At 39.7% G+C, this 23,886-nt stretch overlaps 1 protein-coding gene across 2 annotated transcripts in view; it reads right to left on the reverse strand.

Moving 5' to 3' along the window:
• NALCN (sodium leak channel, non-selective) overlaps positions 1–23,886 on the reverse strand; it is a gene marked incomplete at both ends in the record, with an annotated part of 220,409 nt that overhangs the window by 49,854 nt on the left and 146,669 nt on the right. For both annotated transcript variants that reach the window (XM_083361666.1, XM_083361665.1), the window contains 4 exons: positions 1,118–1,255; positions 7,571–7,762; positions 18,457–18,624; positions 21,749–21,880. In XM_083361666.1, the coding sequence (XP_083217792.1) occupies positions 1,118–1,255; positions 7,571–7,762; positions 18,457–18,624; positions 21,749–21,880 (630 nt within the window). The remainder of the gene's footprint in view (positions 1–1,117; positions 1,256–7,570; positions 7,763–18,456; positions 18,625–21,748; positions 21,881–23,886) is intronic.

A 23,886-nucleotide genomic window follows, 5' to 3' on the forward strand; every position in this document is an offset into this window, starting at 1 on the left:
AATAAATGCATGTTCTTGCTTCATTATGATCCCTGTTTTGCTGTGATCCAGAATATTAATAATTACTCTATTAGATTAAAGAGGAAGCATGGTTTTGTTTAAAATCACCTTGAATTTTTTGTAAACACAGATCACCACGTTACAGATCTAAACTGCAGATACTTTCCAAGAATTAACATAGTTGTCTTTATTGACAAGTGAAAATCCATGAGCTCAAGAGGGAAGTTGGTTCTGCCAAACAATTCTGTACAGATATTTGCCTCAATGAGTATCCATTCCTGGGATCTAAGTAGCAATCTTTATTCAAAGTGCCAGTAATAGCAATAGCAATATCACTTAGATTTAAGTACTGCTTCATAGCACTTCACAGCCCTCTCTAAGTGGTTTACAGTGTCAGCATATTGCCCCAACAATCTGGGTCCTCATTTTACCAACCTCAGAAGGATGGAAGACTGAGTCAACCTTAAGCCAGTGAAGATCGAACTGCTAGCAGTTGGCAAAATTAGCCTGCAACACTGCATTCTAATCACTATGCCACCATAGCTAAAACGATCTTATTTAATACTGTTAAAATGTAAAACATTCATATAATAAAATTAAAAGTGATGCCAAAACCCTAACTCAACAGCTGAGTATCTCTAAGCAGGACATGTGACAATTCAAGGCAATGATGAAAGCTTCTGCCATTGTCCAAAAATTGTAGGAAGGCAACACTAGGTAAAGGTAGAAGTTATCTTAGGAAATGCTAACTCCCAATCTGGAATTGATATAATATTCAAGAAATAGATAGAAGCAACTATCAATCAAAAGAAAGTTCCTCCTGTTCCTAACAGCTCTCTCACTGACAATTTTTCTTCTGTAAAAGTAAACTTAAAATGCCCAGAAGCAATTGAATGGGAGAACTGATCAGTAGAGAAATAAAGAAAAGAGCTATTCTTCCTTTGTACTGTTTCTGCCCTGAATCTACTTTGCATGTAACATAAAGTGATAAAACATGTATTTGGTATCCTTGGAGGTCTACTGACAATGTTACATCAGATGACCTGGTTTTGCACTCATGAGTCAGCATGAAAAATGTTTCAAAAATTTATATATGCATATGGTGCATGCAACTTACCAGGGTAGCAAAAAGGTGATATAAAATGAAGTAAATAGCAACAACAGGTGCCCACATGTGACCCACAGCATTGAGAGTCTGATCCATGACATCCACCCATCCTTCCTGTGTCAGGATTTGAAACATTGACATGAAAGCCTATATCAAAACATAAACAAACACGCCAGTTAGATATCCTTTACTGAAATAAGCAAATAAGCATCATAATAGTACCAGACTTGTGATTGTAGGGACAATCTGGTTAATGATAAGTAGTTAACTGATAGTACACTGCTCTGATGGTATTATTGGTAAAAACTGCATGCTTCTGTTTATTAGCAGGAGTTCCTAATAACTCCCCCCCCCCTCAAAAAATATCATATCATTAGCATGTATTTTAATCTGAAACACATCACAGCAATAAACCTTTGTAAAAACCAAGGAACACCACTGAATTTCAGAAGTACAGTAGCAAAACCACAATTTACTACCATTCCTAAAGGTATCTATAGCTAGCAGACTATATGTATTTCATCAGTGTTTTCCATGTACTATTCCTCAGATAGGGGAAAAAATTCTCCAGTTTCTATTCTCAGATTTATAGCTTCTAGTATGCCACAGATACAATATTCAGATGATCATAAAAGCCTCCATTCAGATGTTAAACACTAAGTCTGAACTCAACTTTGTTTCTGCATTTGAATGCAGATCATAACGTGATTCACAGTGAAACCAACATACAGTAGTCTAAATTCTTCCACAGATCTGAGTATCTCACATAGTAAGACATAGAGAAAAAGAAGACTCATATCATTTACATTATTTCTTGGTAGTAACTGTCTGGTTCTGGTATTAAATGGAACTGCAGTCATTTTTGAACTTTTTTAAAAAAAGTATCATCTTTTTGTCTAAGAAAATCAAACCACCATTTATAATATGATTCATTCTAACAGTGTTCCAGGATGTTTCCTGTGACAACCTCTGCATTGGAAAAACATTAGTTTTAAGATAATATGGCTGTATACAGTGATTTTAACTTTGGAAAGTAGCAATCTTTCTTTCAGAGCAAGATATTTTTAGTTGAAAGATATATTTCCCACCAGTTATGCTAAAAGGAATCAGATATGTAGCTATCTTGCTGTCAGAACAACCAACAGCTGTGAAAATGAGACCTGCAGATTTATGCAAATAGAAGTTTTTTTTAATTACATTGTGTGTGTACAGTATATATGTGTGAAGAACCCTTCAGATTTATTCTAATTGTATTTAAGTTTAGTTAATGCTACTCATCATGGCTGTTCAGCAGCAACTTTTTTTACTTTTAGCTGCAATGTATAATTTGTCAAATATTAAGTATCAATAGCTAAGAAAAAGAATACTTTTCTCCCTTAATCAATGCACCATCTCTAAAATATCAGATCATGGAAAATCTAAAACAGAACTTATTTTATGTCCTGGTATCTTCAGATTTCTTTCCTCAGTCTTTGGATCACTGTCTGAACAATGGGGTCAAAAAAGTTAAGATAGTGGTCACAGCTATGTTATCAAATACGTTGTTTATGGTAATGCACAGATAAAAAGAGCCAGGTCTTTGATTATATGGTTGTGACTGCTATCTTGACTTTTTGACATCCATCTTTGATCACAACTAATAGATTCAGAAAATATTAATATAAAGGAAATTAATGAAGGAGAGAACAAAAAATACATTCCCATTGTATTAAACATTATCTACCCAGTATCATTTTTTGAATCTAAAGTACTATCAGAAGTTTCAGTCTTGGATTCTGCATTTTTATAACATTTTATAATTTTCATGAATTCCTGAAGAATGGATATTTGCCTATCCTGAGACAAGATTCTTGATCTCTGTGGTCTATTTTTATATTTGGTATATATTTAACACATTTATTTCATATTTTCACCTTCATGTGTTGTTTAAAGCAAGGATATTAAAATGGGTCTTTTAAAATATATTATTTCCATTTTCTTAAAAAAAGTGCCTCTGGAAGAAATCAGGAAAAAAAAATCTCATTTTTTTTAGTTTTCTTTCTTTTTTTAAGGGGAGGCTTCACATCTTTAGAGTGTGATATTAATCAGAATATTAATTTCTATTTCCTGAAGTAAGTATGCCCCATGAAAATTTCTTCTCCAACAAAAGCACAGTGCACAAAAATACTAAATTTCTAAACAGTTTAAAAATGCAAGGCATGTTCCACATTTTTAGTTCAACCATAATTTCAACAATTAAACCTCAAGCAAAAAGGAAAAGAAGAAATACGACCCATTACAAAATTGGATTTTAAAAGCCCCCATTTACCTGAAAACAAAATATGAGTCCTTGCAATCTGAGAAGAATGGGCTAGAGAATGCTGTATATAGTAGCCATGGCAACCATAAGCTTCTATTTATGTCCTGTTTGTCAAGAAACCATGTGAAAGCATGGAATTTAGAGGCATTAGGAAATAAAAGTGGTATGCCTTTTCTCTCTTTTTCTCTTAAAAACATATAATGTTCCTACAGGGCTTGTACTTCAGCAACATTAATGGAAGTGATAATCAATTGTTCTCTTTCAGGTAAGTCTTTTGGTATCTAGAGCAAGATTCCATGTCAGAACACGCTGACCATTTTAAGTTTGCTTTTACTTAGAGAGAAATGGTACTGTGCTTTCTGTGCCCAGCTAAAATGTCTGTCTTCCTCTTCCCTTTCAACAAGGAAAATAAAACATTTGTCCATAATGCGTGTTTGAATATGCAAAGTCTTCTGCTGCCACAGGTCTGATATGTCAAGACCCACAGGAACTTTCATTATTTGATTCAATATGGCTACCCATCCCAGAAGATTCTAGGTGGCAATTTTCTATATATGTAGACTCGTGTTTCTTAACCTGGGCAACTTTAAGATGTGTGGACTTCGACTCGCTGAATTCCCCAGCCATTCAAATTCTCCATGCTGGCTGGGAAATTCTGGGAGTTGGTCCATACATCTTAAAGTTGTCCAGGTTGACAAACACTGCTACAATCTAGTAAACAAGGAGGATGTTACTCTGAGCCGGGCCCAGAACTGAACTCAGAGAAAAATCTGAGTTCAATGTGAACCTGAGTTCTACTTTCTTACATTTATGGAACAAAAATCAGCAGCATTCTTCTACTTAATTCACCTAGAATCTAGCTCTATACTTCTTTTAAAATACATACATTTCTCTGTTATAGTCACTTTAAGTGGACAAAGTAGAAAAACAAAAAAGATTTTTTTTAAAAAAAAAACCACAATTAAAATAAATGGCTATTAAGAACCAATCATAAAATAATTCCCAGCAGTTTGTTGGAAAGGTAGGGAGTGGCAAAAGACATAGTGATACAGTATTGACATTAGAATAAAGCAATAGCCCTGAGGATATTAACAAAACACCACCATTTTAAAGTAATGGTGGGATATATTATTTCTGAATTATTTTATATTTTGTTTTAATATCCTGCTGGTAAAAAAAAGTAAAGTTTTGCCACACCACATTGCTAGTATGTTAATTTTCTATTCACTAGACGGTTTAAATATAATCCTTCTTATTGTGCAAAATGGGAAGATGTGAATGAGATTAAAAAACATAAACAAAAACCATGCTACAGCACAACATTTGCTAATATTCCGCTGAAATAGAAGTAAGGAAAGAAATTCCCATATGACAAATTTCCAAACTAAAAGAGACATAAAGTAAGTAGGTGATTCTAATTAGTAGGAGTTGTGACATGCAATGATAGCCTCAAAAGCTTCAAATGTTAACTATTTTTCCTTTGACATATGTAATGTATGACAGGTCAATTGGATTGCAAATAGATGTACGAGCTTATAAATTCTGGACTTGCTTTGCAAGGGGAGAAGCTATTATTGTTACAATAGATTTTTCAGTGCTCAGCTAGGCGAGGTAATATATGTTTTTGGTTTTTTAATTCACACTTTTTCAATATTTTTGTTTAGTTTTGTTCTGTTTCTGTTCAATTCTTTTCTTTTGGATTTCAGTTCTTAATCTTTTGAATATAATAAAATAATTAAAAAAAATCTCAAATGTGATTTAAAAGTCTAAAGAATTTCCCAATGACAAAATTGTATTCACATAGTTTATAACTTTAGGGGGGGAAATCTGTATTTTTAGTTAATTATTTTGAAATTTTCATTTGGAAGTGTCTTGAGGTAAGACCTTTCTTTCTATCTATATTTACCTAGTAATTTGACATGTACATTGATTTTAGTTTAATAACTTGGAGAATTTGTTGAAAACAACTGTACTTTTCAGTCTAGAAATGATCATTTTCCTAGAGCAACAAAAGAGCAAACCTGCATCTTTAGGTTCAATTATACCGATATACTAGTTTTTAAATTGGAAAAGAAACTTTCCTTTATTCAGAATTATAGGAATGATATATTTTGCTTATCTTTCTGCTCTAACTAAAAATAGATACTATCAATTTCTTACATATAATTATCCTATGCTTTTATTTATTCCAATTTAATTGACCTAATCAACAGCGTTGAAATAAGAAACAGCAATAATAGGAAGTTAAACAATTGGAGAGACAGTACCTACATGAACAATTCAGGCAGAATGGGTACCCACAAGTACTTATTACAAGATGCTTGAACAAAAAGCAAAGGAAAGAAAAGAAAAAAAGAAGGTAACAAAACCAATTGTATGGCTCACCCTGCCATACATCAAAAATATTCCAGAAGCAGTAGAACACAGGTGACAGCTCATTGTCAGCCATCAACATTCCAATCAGCCAATAGGAAGGCACCACATAAACACGACTCACTGAATAGTGCAAAGCACATATTTCAGTAGAGATAAATTCCCTGAAGATGGACTCCTGCATGAGTCTGAAAGCTCAGAAAAGTAAATCTCTGGTCCCAGACCAAAACTGGATGCAGTATTCCAAGTGTGGCCTTACCAAGGCGTTATAAAATGGTACTAACACTTCATGTGATCTTGATTCTATCCCTCTATTAATGCAGCCTAGGACTGTGTTGGCTTTTTTGGCAGCTGCAGCACACTGTTGGCTCATATTTAAGTGATTGTCCACTAGGACTCCGAGATCCATCTGACAGTTACTACTATTTAACAAGGTACCACGTATACTGTACCTGTGCATTTAGTTTTTCTTGCCTCACTGTAGAACCTATGGTTCTGATATGATTAAAGGCATATCCTTGGAAACACAGAATTTGATAAATTTTGGTGGTTTTACTCTGAGTAAATTTAGTAGAATTAAACATCATGGATAAATCTTATCATCTGTTAATCCAGAGTGAACTTTATGCACACAAAGCTATTTTCCTTTATTCTTTGGAGTCAATAATTAAGATCTTACAATAAATCTTTTCTTACAAATAAATCTTTAAGATACAGTTTTTATTTTGCCTTCTCAGACCTGGTGTCTTCATGCTCCCTGGGTTTTAGAATTTGGCCAACGTTATTATTGACCTCCAATAGGAAAACATGGATAGAAATATTGTTGTATACATCCCAAAATCTATTAGGACTTAGCATCTGGCAATAAAAATCCTGTACATATTGCTTTGAGGGGTCCTTGGTGCTCTCTGAGCTTGCTTGTTTTCTTGCAGACGCTTCATTATGCAAACTAGGTAACATCATCAGCACTGATAATGTTACCTAGTTTGGGTAATGAAACGTCTGCAGGAAAACAAGCAAGCTCAGAGAGCACCAAGGACCCCTCATGTCAACCCTTGAGCTACAAATATTCTCTTTTATTAGCAATACATTCTTTTATTCTGAACTCTTTGGGGAGAGGACATATAAAATCTAACAAATACCCCACAGATACTTTCAGAACCACTCTATAAGGAATGCTCTTTTTTTAGAATGGGAAAAAATAAAAGGAAAAATTTATATTAAGATACCTGAATGGCTTTCAACAATGGAAGCCTTTGCTTATCCAAACCTAATTAACTATGATAAACTTGTAACCTATAAAGACATACTGGACAATGAAGGAACCATTAGACCTGTTATTGTTATGTTATATTGTTATGTATACATACCTACCCAGACAATATGCTATTTGCCAAATATTGGAAATTTTATTGGGGGAAACCCCAACCCCAACCCTAATTCCATTCTCCCTTTGACCCCAACCCCAATCCTTATCCTTCCACTCTATTCCCAACCCTATAAAAACCAATAAAATCTTTTTTTTTTTAAAAAAATCAAAATCTAACAAATACATTCATAATTACATAGAGCTATTACTGTCAACTGTCAGAGCCATTTTGATGTGAAAGAAAAACAGACTAAGCAAAATAAAGGATCAAAGGTCATAGCAAAATAAAATCAACATATCACACAAGAACAACAACTACTTTTCTCACAGAAGACTAGGAACTGGCATTAATAGGATTAAAGTATAAAGCCATTTCTAAACATCCACAATCTGATTGGTTGCAATGGAATTTTTAACTTACCCTTGGAAATGTAGTAAATCTGTCTAGTTCTTCCACAAAACAGAACATTTGCAAACTAATGGCTGACATTACAATTAACAGACTGGCGGTAAATACAACTAAACTCCCAAGCTTTTTTCCAGGTCCAAAAATCTTGTATACAAAATCTTCCAGAGCAGGAGAAATCTTTATAAGTCGAACAACTCTAAGTACCTGCCGAGAGAAAGAAAACATTTTTTTTTTACTGATGTAGCTGCAGATTGACAAATGAAACAAATTGGTTTTTTTTCTAGTAACACCCATGGCATATAGCTTGAAAAATATAGATGGAATGGTTTGACTACAGTATTAGAGATGTGCAAAACATTCAAAAGAAGTGCAAAGTACCGTATTTAAGAAAATCTCTGCCCTTTGAAAGGTCTTCTCAGCTAATTTGAGGCTCCCCTGGCACTCTGTACAAGTCTTTGCTCTGCTGTTTCACTTCGCTAGAATTTTTGGGAGTGACAGCTGGACTTTGAAACAATTTTATGACACTTCCAAAGAGTGTGGCTGTTTTAATGCTTGGGAAAGGGATACACTGTTCACACTATTTGGCTTTCCAAATAATCTAGTTTAAACACTTTCCTAAGTAATAAGATCTATATTGATTTAATGTATTATTTTATATAATTTCAAGTTAATGGCCAAATTTTCAGCATTTCTATATTCATAGAATTGAAATCGAAGGCGAATTATAGTTCATTTCTTTCTCTCTCATTTATTTGTGTCTAAATATGATACATTATAATCAATAGAAACATGAAAGAAAAGAAGGAACACCAAATTAAATAAGCAATAGTAACTTCCAGAAACAGACAGCAATTTCTACAAAAATCTAGGTCAGAACTTTATGTTAAACTGAAATATTTCAAGGACTATTGTTACAGAATTGCGAGAAGTTCTGCAATTCTATCTTGATTCTTACTTGAAAACTAAAGAGTTTGCAGGGTGGGACAACTTAAAGTTTTCATCTAACTTCCCTTCAGCCTTAGTCAGCATAGCCAAAAAAAGTGTAACATTCAGAGGACATCAGCTCATCTACCCTTGAATGGCAGTCATACTGAAATCTCTTCTAATTCCTGTATGTATGTATGTATGTATGTATTTATGTATGTATGTCTTTTGTGACTGGGTCTCTTACATTAACATTGGCTTTAAAGGAGTAGAGGGTATGTCTGCAATATGTCTGATAATATTAGAGTAAGTAGAGCAGGTGAGGCCGAAACATTTACTTTTTTTTAAAAAAAGAAACAAACAAAAATATATTACATATAGGAGATTCAGGAAAGGGTTACAATAGTAATGAAAAAATCCCTCTTAAACATTGTTGTTGTTGTTAGCTGCGAAGCCGTGTCCAACTCATTGTGACCCTATGGACAACGTTCCTCCAGGCCTTCCTGTCCTCTACCATCTTCTGGAGTCCATTTAAGCTCATGCCTACTGCTTCAGTGACTCCATCCAGCCACCTCATTCTCTGTTGTCCCTTTCTTCTCTTGCCCTCAATCTTTCCCAGCATTAGGCTCTTCTCCAGTGAGTCCTTCCTTCTCATTAGGTGGCCAAACTATTTGAGTTTTAGCTTCAGGATCTGGCCCTCTAAAGAGCAGAGGGTTGATCTCCTCTAGGACTGACCGGTTTGATCACCTTGCGGTCCAAGGGACTCGCAGGAGTCTTCTCCAGCACCATAGTTCAAAGGCCTCAATTCTTTGGCGCTCAGCTTTTTTTATGGTCCAACTTTCACTGCCATACATTGCAACTGGGAAGACCATAGCCTTGACTATACGCACTTTTGTTGACAGGGTGATGTCTCTGCTTTTTAGTGTGCTGTCTAGATTTGCCATAGCTTTCCTCCCCGGGAGCAAGCATCTTTTAATTTCTTGGCTACAGTCCCCATCTGCAGTGATCTTGGAGCCCAGGAAAATAAAATCTGTCACTACCTCCATTTCTTCCCCATCTATTTGCCAGGAATTGAGAGGACCAGATGCCATGATCTTGGTTTTCTTAATGTTAAGTTTCAACCCAAGTTTTGCACTCTCCTTCTTCACCCGCAACAAGAGGCTATTTAGTTCTTCTTCACTTTCTGCCATTAGAGTGGTATTATCTGCATATCTTAGGTTGTTAATATTTCTTCCGGAAATCTTAATTCCAACTTTTGATTCCTCTAATCCTGCCTTTCTCATGATGTGCTCTGCATATAAGTTAAATAGGCAGGGCGACAGTATACAGCCTTGCCGGACTCCTTTCCCAATTTTGAACCAATCAGTGGTTCCGTGTCCAGTTCTCACTGTTGCTTCTCGGCCCACATATAGGTTTCTCAAGAGACAAATAAGATGGTCTGGTACACCCATCTCTTTAAGAACTTGCCACAGTTTGTTATGATCCACACAATCAAAGGCTTTAGCATAGTCAATGAAGCAGAAGTAGATGTTTTGCTGGAACTCCCTAGCTTTCTCCATGATCCAACGTATGTTGGCAATTTGATCTCTAGTTCCTCTGCCTCTTCAAAATCCTGCCTGTACTTCTGGTAGTTCTCGGTCCACATACTGCTGGAGTCTAGCTTGTAGGATTTTAAGCATAACTTTACTAGCATGAGAAATGAGTGCAATGGTGCGGTAGTTTGAACATTCTTTGGCACTGCCTTTCTTTGGAATTGGAATGTAAACTGATCTTTTCCAATCCTGTGGCCACTGTTGAGTTTTCCAAATTTGCTGGCAAATTGAGTGTAGCACTTTTACTGCATCGTCTTTTAAGATTTTGAATAGCTCAGCTGGAATACTGTCACCTCCACTAGCTCTGTTGTTACTCAGCTTTTCTAAGGCCCACTTCACTTCACATTCTAGGATGTCTGGCTCGAGGTCAGTGACCACCTCATTGTGATTATCAGGGACGTTAAGCTCATTCTTGTATAGTTCTTCTGTGTAATTTTGCCACCTCTTCTTAATCTCTTCTGCCTCTGTTAGGTCCCTGCCATTTTGGTCCTTTATCATGCCCATTTTTGCATGAAACGTTCCCTTTATCTCTCCAATTTTCTTGAAAAGATCTCTGGTCCTCCCTATTGTATTGTTTTCTTCTATTTCTTTGCACTGTTCATTTAAGAAGGCATTCTTATCTCTTCTAGCTATTCTCTGGAATTCTGCATTCAATTGGGCGTATCTTTCTTTTTCTCCCTTGCCTTTTGCTTCCCTCTTTTCCTCAGCTATTTGCAAAGCTTCCTCAGACAGCTATTTTGCTTTCTTGCATTTCTTTTTCTTTGGGATGGTTTTGGTTGCTACCTGTTGTACAATGTTGCGAACCTCTGTCCATAGTTCTTCAGGCACTCTGTCTATCAAATCTAATTCCTTAAATCTATTTGTCACCTCTACTGTATATTAAACATTCCTAAATCCCAATCCTCACCCAAGGGATGAAACTCTGTTTCTCCCCATTCTAAGAAAGTGGGGTATATATGGGATAATCTGCAACCTGCAAATAACATCTCCATGTCATACTAAATGTCATGCCTCTTAAGCTAATTGATTTTTAATCAATCAGTCCATCAATATTTGTGTATATACTTTAATCAGAATAGATGAAACTATCCAGTTTTTCTTTAAATGTTAAAAACAAGTTGTTTCATGCTTGACTAGTGTTCTGCTAAGTGTTTGTTGTGGGTGCTTCCACCAATACCTATGTTAACTTAATTGACATTTAAGTATCCAATCAATCTTTCCAGAAACCAGCTTACAAGCCCATTTTTTTCATCAAGAGAGAAATAGGACAGACATCAAACAGTATCCTTCACAAGTCTGTATTTTTATTTGATTATGGCTTGAATTTTTTTGAGGATTAGAGGCAGGAAACTGTAATCAATTCTGGAGATTGATCCCTCTCCAACACACGATAAATGTTTCTTATTTCATCATTAAGTTTATATATGAGTGTATGAGTATGTTTGTGTAACTGAAAATAGCTACATACTTATATTTCCATCAGTAATGTGAAATTATTAGCTCCTTCAATTTATACATTATATATATTAAAAGATTTTTGCTTTTCTATTGTGTAAATGTATGTATGAATGTACAGTATTTATACACACACATGCACACACACTTTATTAGGAAGGATAATCCCAAAATTATTCAAAACATGAATGATGATCATTATGAAGGGAAAGAGTTGTTTTAACTACTTTATTTTGTGATTTTGGCTGCAATACAGGTAATTCTCAACTTAGAATCACAATCAGAACTGGAAACTCTGTTGCTAAATGATGCAATGATTACCACGCCCAATTTTACGACCTTTTTTGCCATGGGTCATTAAGCAAATCACTGTGGTCATTAAGTGGCTTCACCCACTCATTTTCCTTGTCAGAAATCATCCAGGAAAGTTGCAAATTGCAACCATGTGATCCCAGGGCACATGATCCATTGTAAATAAATGCCAGCTGTCAAGCACCCAGACTGCAATCATGTGACTGTGGAGCCCCTGCAATGTTTGTAAGTGCGAGGTCTGTCCACAAGTCAATTTTTTTCCAGCACCATCATAAATTTGAATGGTCACTAAACAAATCTTTGTAAGTTGAGGACTCTGTAATTATTTCTGATGTATTTATATTTTCTACTAGATAACCTATCCATTAAATTAATTTGGCTCTTTTGTTCATCTTCAAAATTATCTCTTTCCAATTTTCTATAATTAAAATGTTATTTTTTAATCAAATCTAGATCTAACAGTCATCCATCAAGGGCAAGGTTGCATCTTCATTTGCATTTGCAGGGAAGACTTATGGCTATATATTTGCTTGTGTGTGTGTGTGTGTGTGTGTGTGTGTGTGTGTGTAATTACATTTTCAAATCTATTTGTGGGCTTTGGGGAAATGAATGTTGGCCACAATGGACAGAAAAGATAACTCATATAGCAAATGCAATGAATTTTTCAGAGTCCTCCATCTATCATTTGATGATAGGAAGCCTAGAGTGCAGAAGGTAACTTCAATTTTTCAACATGCAGATACTTTGCCTAAAAATCCTATGTTACTTTACACAGAGACTTTAATAAAGATGCCTATGAAGTAAATATTAGAAGATATGCATTCCTTGTTTTCTGGTGTCCTAAGATTTATATTTTAAAAATACAGCACTTTCAACCATGTATTTACTGATTTATGAAATGTTCTTGATTTTCAAATGTTAAATGGTCATTTTAAAGATTATGCCTTTATGGATTGTGGTGAAGCTTAAAATAAAATACTGAATGGAGTATAAATTATTAAAATGCTATGTCTTCATCAGAATATCAATATAAATCCTAGGATCCAACTGATCATCAGAATTTCAATTAATGCATTTCAATACTGTAAAACCTTAAATTGTCTTGAGGATCCAAATAAAAGCCTGATTATTACCGTATATACTTGAGTATAAGCCGACTCGAGTAAAAGCCGAGACCCCTAATTTTACCCCCAAAAACTGAAAAAAGTTATTGACTCGAGTATAAGCCGGAGTATAAGTATAAGCTTGGCCCCTTCTTAGCAACATATCTATATTCTGTGCCATGACGAGCTGCTCGTTGACTCCGCCGGCGGCTTTTTCTTGCCGCCTCTCAGCTGATGGAGCTGCGCAACCACCGGCAGCCGTCTCCAGCCTTCTCCCAGCCATCCCTGCCGGCACGTGTGCTCTGTGGCCATTCATGGCCCCCCCATTCACCCCCGACCGTGGGTGCAGCCGCGGGTCCGGCGTTCGCCCGCCGACCAGCTGATGGGCGCGGGCGTGGCCGGGCTGTCCCCAGAGCCAGGCGGGTTCCACCGGCGTTGGCCCGCCGAACAGCTGATGGGCGCGGGCGTGGCCGGGCTGTCTCCGGAGCCGGGCGGGTTCCACCGGCTGGGCTCCCCACGGCTGCTTCAGCAGTTGGCGCGGCCGCGGGTCCGGCGTTTGCCCGCCAAACAGCTGATGGGCGCGGGTGTGGCCGGGCTGTCCCCAGAGCCGGGCGGGTTCCACCGGCGTTGGGCGTTCGCCCGCCGAACAGCTGATGGGCGCGGGCGTGGCCGGGCTGTCTCCGGAGCTGGGCGGGTTCCACCGGCGTTCAGCGTTCGCCCGCCGAACAGCTGACGGGCGCGGGCGTGGCCGGGCTGTCCCCGGAGCCGGGCGGGATCCACCGGCATTGGGTGTTCGCCCGCCGAACAGCTGACGGGCGCGGGCGTGGCCGGGCTGTCCCCAGAGCCGGGCGGGATCCACCGGCGTTGGGTGTTTGCCCGCCGAACAGCTGATGGGCGCGGGCGTGGCTGGGCTGTCCCCAGAGCCGGGCGCCTTCCACCGGCGTTCGGCGTTCGCCCGCCGAACAGCTGATGGGCGCGGGCGTGGCCGGGCTGTCCCCAGAGGTAAGCTTCGTGACCCACCCAGCCCATGCATAAAACAGAAATGAAAAGTCTTTAAAAAGTTTTGTGCGGTTAAATAAACAGCATTTGCATATTGTTTCTCCACGGAGCACCGACAAAATTCGCTCGAATTAAGGAACGTGGGGAGCTAAAGAATCGGGCTATAGGGAATGTCTGGCATGACGGGCAACCCTGGGAAACACGAGGACTGTAGTGCAGTGGCGTAGCGTGGGGGGTGCAGGGGGGGGCCGGCCGCACCGGGCGCAACATCTGGGGGGGCGCGACTGGCAGGCTAGGGCAAGGCTGCTCGCGAGCGAGGGGTATCTGTGCCTGTGCCGACACAGAAACGCTTCTCTCTCCGGGTGGGGGAAGGCTCAGCGGCTCCCTGGGTCTATATACGCCTCTGTATGCGCACGCCGCCTCACGTTCCCGCAAACGAGAAAGAAAGAACGGCAGCGGCGGCGTTCCTCGGTGTGGGCGTGCCTGCGTCTTTGGGTGTGAGGCTTTCGGAGAAGCTGCCTTTGGCTCCTGGTACTTGCAGCCGGTTTAAAAGAAATGAATTCTCGCCCGCTTTCACAGACTTGTTCTTTTACACCGGCTGCAAGTACCAGGAGCCAAAGGCAGCCTCTCCGAAAGCCTCACACCCAAAGATGCAGGCACGCCCACACCGAGGAACGCCGCCGCTGCCGTTCTTTCTTTCTCGTTCGCGGGAGCGCGAGGCGGCGTGCGCATACAGAGGCGTATATAGACCCAGGGAGCCGCCGAGCCTTCCCCCACCCGGAGAGAGAAGCGTTTCTGTGTCGGCGCAGGCACAGATACCCCTCGCTCGCGAGCAGCCTTGCCCTAGCCCGCTGGTCGCGCCCCCCAGATGTTGCGAGCTTCGCCAGCGGCGGCGTTCCTCGGTGTGGGCGTGCCTGCGTCTTTGGGTGTGAGGCTTTCGGAGAGGCTGCCTTTGGCTCTTGGTACTTGCAGCCGGTGTAAAAGAACAAGTCTGTGAAAGCGGGCGAGAATTCATTTCTTTTAAACCGGCTGCAAGTACCAGGAGCCAAAGGCAGCCTCTCCGAAAGCCTCACACCCAAAGACGCAGGCACGCCCACACCGAGGAACGCCGCCGCTGGCGAGGCTCGCAGACGCTGCCGTTCTTTCTTTCTCGTTTGCGGGAGCGCGAGGCGGCGTGCGCATACAGAGGCGTATATAGACCCAGGGAGCCGCCGAGCCTTCCCCCACCCGGAGAGAGAAGCGTTTCTGTGTCGGCACAGGCACAGATACCCCTCGCTTGCGAGCAGCCTTGCCCTAGCCCGCCGTTCGTGCCCCCCCCAGATGTTGCGAGCCTCGCCAGCGGCGGCGTTCCTCGGTGTGGCCGTGCCTGTGTCTTTGGGTGTGAGGCTTTCGGAGAGGCTGCCTTTGGCTCCTGGTACTTGCAGCCGGTGTAAAAGAACAAGTCTGTGAAAGCGGGCGAGAATTCATTTCTTTTAAACCGGCTGCAAGTACCAGGAGCCAAAGGCAGCCTCTCCGAAAGCCTCACACCCAAAGACGCAGGCATGCCCACACCGAGGAACGCCGCCGCTGCCGTTCTTTCTTTCTCGTTCGCGGGAGCGCGAGGCGGCGTGCGCATACAGAGGCGTATATAGACCCAGGGAGCCGCCGAGCCTTCCCCCACCCGGAGAGAGAAGCGTTTCTGTGTCGGCGCAGGCACAGATACCCCTCGCTCGCGAGCAGCCTTGCCCTAGCCCGCCGGTCGCGCCCCCCCAGATGTTGCGCCCGGTGCGGCCGGCCCCCCCTGTACCCCCCACGCCACGCCACTGCACTACAGTCCTCGTGTTTCCCAGGGTTGCCCGTCATGCCAGACATTCCCTATAGCCCGATTCTTTAGCTCCCCACATTCCTTAATTCGAGCGAATTTTGTCGGTGCTCCGTGGAGAAACAATATGCAAATGCTGTTTATTTAACCGCACAAAACTTTTTTAAGACTTTTCATTTCTGTTTTATGCATGGGCTGGGTGGGTCATGAAGTTTACCTCTGGGGACAGCCTGGCCACGCCCGCGCCCATCAGCTGTTCGGCGGGCGAACGCTGAACACCGGTGGATCCCGCCCGGCTCTGGGGACAGCCCGGCCATGCCCGCGCCCATCAGCTGTTCGGCGGGCGAACGCCGGACCCGCGGCCGTGCCAACTGCTGAGGCAGCCGTGGGGAGCCCAGCCGGTGGAACCCGCCCGGCTCCGGAGACAGCCCGGCCACACCCGCGCCCATCAGCTGTTTGGCGGGCGAACGCTGAACGCCGGTGGATCCCGCCCGGCTCTGGGGACAGCTCGGCCATGCCCGCGCCCATCAGCTGTTCGGCGGGCGAACAACGCCGGTGGAACCCGCCCGGCTCTGGAGACAGCCCGGCCACGCCCGCGCCCATCAGCTGTTCGGCGGGCGAACGCCGGACCCGCGGCCCGTGCGGAGCCCAGCCCTCCCTTCTCTCAGCAGCCTGTTCCAAACGAAGGGACAGTTCTTTTTTTTTGTTGACTGGAGTATAAGCCGAAGTGGAGTTTTCAGCCCAAAAAAGTGGGCTGAAAAATTCGGCTTATACTCAAGTATATACGGTATATGGAAAATTCAACCCAGGTAGTCCTCCACTTACAACAGTTCATTTAGTGTCCGTTCGAAATTACAAGAGGACAGAAAAAAGTGACTTAAATCCATTTTTCACACTTATGACCGTCATAGCATCCCCATGGTCATGTGATTTACATTCAGACGCTTGACAATTGACTCACATTTAAGACGGCTGCAGTGTCCCAGAGTGTTGTGATCCCCTTTTGCGACCTTCTGACAAGCAAAGTCAATGGGGAAGCCAGATTCACTTAACAACCATGTTACTAATTTAACAACTGCAGTGATTCACTTAACAACTGTGGGGAAAAAAGTTGTAAAATGGGGCAAAACTCCCTTAACAAATTTCTCACTTAACAACATAAATTTGAGGCTCAATTGTCGTATGTTGAGGACTACCTGTAGCATATTGGAGTTGAGAATATGTAAAATTCTTTTTTCTAGAAATGCCCCAAATTATCTGTAGCCCTGTGGCTGGAACCTGACCCATTAAATTCTGAACAGGAGGAGGATACTACAGTGGCTTCTGGGAGATGTAGTCTCTAGCAGAGATAATGGAATCAAAGTACAGGGAAGCAGAAGTACTGGGCACAGCAGCTCAGAGGAAAAAGGAGGGAGAACTGCTGTAGTGTCCCCAGCTGGAGAGGATATTCCTGCTACTGTAAGAGAGGTGAAGATCCTAATGCAGCGGGGAAATTCAGAAGTGATTATGTCCCTGATCAGTTGTGGTTTCTTGATTCATCACCCCTGGTTAGAGAGGTGAGCCCCAAGGTCTGCAGAGGGCACACCAGAAGGAATTCCGCAAGATAGAGCTATTATCTTAATTAAAGCCTGACAAATCCCACAAGTTGTGTCAAAGTGTTTGAGCCAGGCAGGCTGGTCATCTGAGAAGAGGGACCAAAGGAACTGATCAGCAGCAGCTCCTTCAGAAGTGAGTGTTACAAATGGAGGATCATCTGGGACTGCTTCTGGTCCTTTCACAGCAGTGAAGGCCATGTCCAGAGAAATGAGCCAGATGAACAAAATGGACCCTGCCACCGACATCAAGTGGTGCAAGGAATAAAATGGCTGAGTGGAGTTGAACATAATGATTGATATCCCTAGAGACACCTGGACAAAATAACAATTCCTCCAAACAACTATGGAGCTAGTTCCAGATCAGCAAGTCTTAGGAAAGAAATTCCGGGATACTTCTGGGTTGACAGCCTTTAGCTGACAGGAGATGTCTAAGTGTGACTAACCCATCCAAACTGTCCAGGCAATAACCCACAGAGCATGAGCCAGGCTATGCTTCCTGACAGAACCTCAGCTCCATGGGAAGAAACATCTGCCCCTTCATGAAGGCCTTCATGGACCCTGTGCACTCAGGTCAGGACCTCCCATTTCGGAATCAGTTACAGAAAGCTGAGAATCTTTTTTGGGACACAGCCTTTATCAGCTGGGGAAGAAGAGTACAAAACCTAGATGGACCAAGCCATGCAGGCAGTGTGGAAGAAAATGGGATGTTCCAGAAGCTCAAAAGAAAAAGAGAAATTTTATTTAATGATTTTAATTATTGGCTTTTAGATTAGACTGTATTTTTGCATTTTAGGTTAGATTGTATTTTTGCATTTTAGCTCACTGAGAGCTTAGCTATCTCAAAAGCTATGGTTGAAGTTGAAAATCTTTCAAGTAAAATTGAAAGGTGGCATGGAAATTTTAAGGTGCTTTGGATTCAATTATAAAAAGTGTATTGCTACAACAAATACAATAATTCAATAAGAAATACCTACTTGAGAGGTGAGCATCATGCTGAAAATAAATATAATAAAACCATAAAATAAACTAATACACATCAATGATATTTAGACCCTTTTTGGAGTGATTTCAAATCATATTTTCCTTTGGTATACTGAAGTGGAAATTAGCACTCTACCTGAAAGTATGTAAACTGGGAATGGTAGAGGACTGGATAAATGTGAAGAGTAGTTCCAATAACCAGCAGCAGTTCAAATTTATGAAGAGATGAACTAATGTATCCAGTAAATCCCAGGCACCAGATCTTTAGGAGAGCTTCCAGATCAAAAAGGACTGTAAAGGCCACCTGTGGGAATAGAAAAGGACAAAAAGAGCCTAAGCAGAATTTCTTGGAATTACTGTTATGTCTCTAATCTTGTAGCATGAGAAATGTGCTTATGGGCATACTAACTTTCCCAAGAAAAAGACCTCAGCTTCAGATCAAATCTCTGAGATGAGGAAAAAGAAATATCTGCAGTCTCGAAGACTGTGCTTTGCATTGCAGCAAGGGGTAAAGGTTGAGTAGTTGCAAGAGCGTGTTTTCCTTATTCCTGAAAACATTCAGGTCTAGCTGAGAACTGCAGAGCAGAAGAAAAATATCTTCTCCCCAGTTACCAATATCTTTCTTAAAACAAGACATATTGTAAGGGAAATTCCTTCTGGCCTATTGGCAAAGTGATTTCTTTGTCCTCCATACTTTCCCTTTTTGAAAGTTGCTTGAGAGATTCTTGTCAAAAGCAAGATAAGCAAAGAATGTAGAGCAAATACATATATAGCTAGTGCAAAACATTTTCTTGAATTAAATATTAATATGTAAACATTACAAGCCAATTTTAACCCCCTACACTCTTAAAAACATACAGTGTGGTATATCCATATATGTGGCACTTGATATTAATACTGGACTTTAATATTGGAGAAGATTCCTAAGAATACCATGGACAGCTAAGAAAACAAATTGATAGATTATCCAACAAATCAATCCAAAGTTCCCCTATCAAGACACAAATGACCAAGCTCAAATTATCCTATTTTTGATAGATTATGCAAAAACCAGGAGAATCCTCTAATGTTGGAAAGAAGGAAAGAGAAGAGAAGGATAACCAGCAGCAAGGTGGATAGACTCAGTTACACTGGTGATGAATGCATTGTTGAGAAATTTGAAAGGTTAGGGATAGATCATCTACTTATGTGGTTATTAGAAGTAAAAAAAACTTGATGGCAAATAATCAAATCAATGTCAATTAAAAAGCTTTATGGCTGCACATAAAGTTAAAAGGTGTAACTTGAAACAACCATCCTGGCCCCATCTTGTCCACCATCATTTAAATCAGTCTTTTCTTGGTCAAGGCATCTGTAATAATGTTGGTTTGTTTCATAGAACATAGAATATTAGAGTTGGAAGAGAGCTCAGAGGTCTTCTAGTCCAACCCTTTGCTTGAGCAGGAGACACTGTATCATTTCAGACAAATGGTTGTTCAGTCTGTTTTTGAAAGCTTTCACTGATGGAGCTCCCACAACCTCTGAAGACAAGTTATTCCATTGGTTAATTACTCTCAACGTTAGGAAATTTATCCTTAGTGAAGGTTGCTTCTTCTCCTTGGTTGGTTCTTTTCTTGTCTATTAGTGCTTTGGAGAATAGGTTGATCCCCTCTTCTTTGTAAGAGCCTCTCAAATATTGGAACAGGGCTCTCATGTCACCCCTAGTCCTCTTTTCATTAGATTAGACATGTCCAATTCCTGTAATTGTTCTTTGTTCGCTTTAGCCTCCAGCCCCCTGATCATTTTTGTTGCTCTTCACTATTTCTTCCATGGGAGGCTATGAAAGTGATTGTTCAATTTCAGAGAGGTTTCCTTGGAGTGGGCTAGGTACATAGTAGGGGATTTGCTCTTGGTTGTTGTTTTCTTCTAAATGTGACACATTTCCATTGTTCTTCTTCTTTAGGTTCATATATAGGATCATTTTTACAGAAGTTGTTTATACCCTATTGTGTTCAATTTGGGTATATCGGTTGTCTTCCTTTGGGGTCATTTTTTAGAAACTGTTTGCTGTCAATCGTGTATAATTTTAGGGTAGTCTTCTTGCTTGCGTTGGGGTTTCTCATTTCATTCATTCACTATTCCATTATGAGAAGATTTAACAATTACTGAATTAAACATACAACTTATTCTTAGATTATGTATATCAGTTTATTAGCATTTTACTGTATATGCTCAGAGGAATTTTTTTTAAAGTATCAAATGTTTTGCAAACCATTTGGTTAAAAATATTTGATTTTTTTTGGTTTAAAAACTTGATTTTTTCCTCCCAAACAAGTATTATGGTGATTCAGGATTTAGTCATTTCCCATTTGGATTACTATAATGTATTCTACATGGGGTTTCTCTTCAAGAACAGTCAGAAAATGCAGCAGCATTTCACATGATGACTATATAACATCACTACTTTGCAAGCTGTGCTAGTTTCCAACAGGCTTGCTGGTCTATTTCAAAGTGCTGATGATCACTATAAACTCCTTCCTGGCATAAGACCAGACTACTTGTGGGACCACTTTTCCCATTGTTTTGGCTTGCTCCACTAGACCTAGTACAAGAGCATGCTCTGGGTTCTCTCTGCTAAACAATGCCATATTTTAGGACTCCACAGTTGTTCCTTCTCAGTGGCAGCACCTGCCCAATAGAAGAATAATCTCCCAGAGATTTGGATGGCTCCAACTGTGAGCTTTTCTCAAGACACTGAAGACCTGCCTGTCTTTGGATCAGGTGGGCGGATAGACTCTGCTCTTGTTAATGTGGTGGTTTTTTTTGGTGAGTGGGGTTATTGTTTATCCAGGTGCTGAGTGTCATATGTTGTGGGCTTCTATATTTTTGTAAGCCACCTAAAATTATTGCCTTTTGAGTTAGATGGCTATAGAGATTTTGTTAAATAAATAAACTCTGAATGCAGTACAAGAGCTTTTTGTTATTTCTCAGTAATCGTGAAAGGCAGTAAGGCTTTGACATTGTACTAATCAGTGTACTAGCTCAGCATCTATTCTGTCACCCTGTACAAAACATTTATATTTCGTGGATAACTCTAACAGTACAAAGAATCTAGGACACTGGAACCCAAACCTTTTCAGGCCAATAGACAAATCAGAATTTTTTTTACACATTGTACAAGTTATTTCACAAAATGGTTCCATTTTGGGCAGTTACAAAGCATCAATTTGCAAAAAGGTCTACAAATGAAATTGCTTTCTCCTGCCTTCTCTCTTCCCATTTAATTTATGTCTGCACAGTTTGACTGGCATGTTTGCCTGATTAATTATATAGCTAGTATTAGTCTTACATCTATAATGTGATCTTATTACATTAACTGTAATAAAAGGATAATAGTGATAAACTTTTGATAAGAAATATGAAGAAATCAGTAAGAAAGGAAGACTCACCTCTGCAAGGTAGAACTCGTCATATTGGCTCTTGAAAGTTTCTCCCTTATAATAATTGCTAGCAGCAACAATGACATCCACTGCTACCATGCTCAGGATAAACATATGGAAAACGGAGGATCTCATCATTCTCTGCAGAGAGTTAAAATAAAGGTGTGCTGAGAAATGTTTATGATAGAACCTCTGACTGAAATTGTCAAGGCCTTCAAATAACTTCTTTAACAACATCAATGATAAGATGAAAGCTGTATTTAAACGTAAATGCCAGAGATTTGTATGGAAAAAAAGTTCTTCAGCATAATAAAACAGAGTCCAATATTAACTGCACTAATTTCTAGTAATTATTTTAGCTTTGCTAATTACCTGGAGAAAAAAATGTTGCAATCATTGGCATACTTAGAGTAAATAAACTGTTAATGCAATCAGTCTGGACTTCTTTATATCAGGAGAAATCATTTATTGAAAGCAGGGTGTGATTGTTCCCTGCCTAAAGGATATCGGACAGCTGAGTAAATATGCTGTACCCCTAAAAGTAAACTTCAAATTATAAAAAGCTATGTTTAATCATTGGAATGCTTTTGGAAATAAATAAAGGCATATGCCGGGTGATCAGAATAAAAATTCACAGAAAGGAGGACATTTAAGCAGATAGTGCAGGTAAAGCAACACATGAATGTGTGGAAACCAAGATCTCAATTTTAAGCACAGCTAGAAAGAATGAGAGTATTGGATCTAAAACCATGTCCCTGAATAATTTCTCTATGAAATAAATGAGAAACAGTGCTTGGATTAGCAGAGAAAATATATCTACTGTCTTCCGGTATCAATATTAGATGCAGATGATAACAAATAGAAGCTTTTAAAAGCATTTGGTGACAAGAGTTAAAACAGTGGAATTTCTGATTTAAATCTTTATGTGATCACACATTTTTTGTAGGTACGTCAATGGCACTATTATCAATACCATCGTACTGAGCAGAATTAGCAAGGGAAGTTGGCTTGCACAAGTTCTGTTAAGAAGCATGACAGCAGGGGCTGCATCAGAGTCTATTAATTAGAAACTCATTAATTAAATAGCAGGTTCCATTTTTTAAATAGAAGGTTCCATTTTTTTAAAAAAATACTACAAAAAGTATTACAATTAATAACAGAAATGTTGGATACAGAACAGTAAAGGAATTCATGGTTCCTAACATAATCATTTTTTGTGTACTGTGTACATGTTTCAAAACACAATGCAAAGGGAATGAGTGTAAATGCTGGTTGCACACACAACCAATATGATTGCAAATAAGAAAATGGCAACTTCTGGAAAATTCTAATTCAGTTTTGTTTGTGAGTATGGTGAAGTTCATGGCTTAGCATCATGAAAGCTGCATTAGATTTAGCACAGACTAATTTGCCTTCGTTTCTATGCATTTGTTTCTAAAGCAAACAAAGCACAAAGTAGCATGGATAAATTTGGATAAGTTTGGATAAATCTGAAAAAAGTATTAGTGAGAATCTAAAAAATATATTTTAATATAGGTAGTCCTCGACATACAGCAGTTCATTTAGTGACCATTCAAAGTTACAACAGCATTGGAAAAAAAATTACTTATGACCATTTTTCACACTTACAATCCCTACGGTATCTCCATAGACACATGATAAAAATTCAGATTATTGTCAACTGACTCATATTTATGACTACTGCAGTATCCTGGGGTCACACGATCACTTTTTGTGACTTCTGATAAGCAAAGTCAATGGAGAAGCCAGATTCACTTAACAACTGTGTTATTAACTTAATAACTGCAGTGATATCCTTAACTATAGCAAGAAAGATTGTAAAATGGGGCAAAACTCACTTAACAACTGTTTCACTTAGCAACAGAAATTTTGGGCTCAATTGTGGTCGTAAACTTTTTAACATTCTGATATGTTGTGTCAATTTTTTACTGTGTTATAATTGGATGCAGTGTTTGACTATTAGACATTAAGTAGATAAAAAATGCTAAAGGAAAAAATAATACAAATTTTAGGGAGCATAACTTGCGTCTACATTGTTAATCCTTTCTATTATGTAATTAAATTTTATAAAATTATGAAATATATAGAATAATATATATAAAATTATCAAGTGCCATAAAAGCTTT

Source organism: Vipera ursinii, assembly GCF_947247035.1.
Source record: "Vipera ursinii genome assembly, chromosome: 4".
NCBI lineage: Eukaryota > Metazoa > Chordata > Lepidosauria > Squamata > Viperidae > Vipera > Vipera ursinii.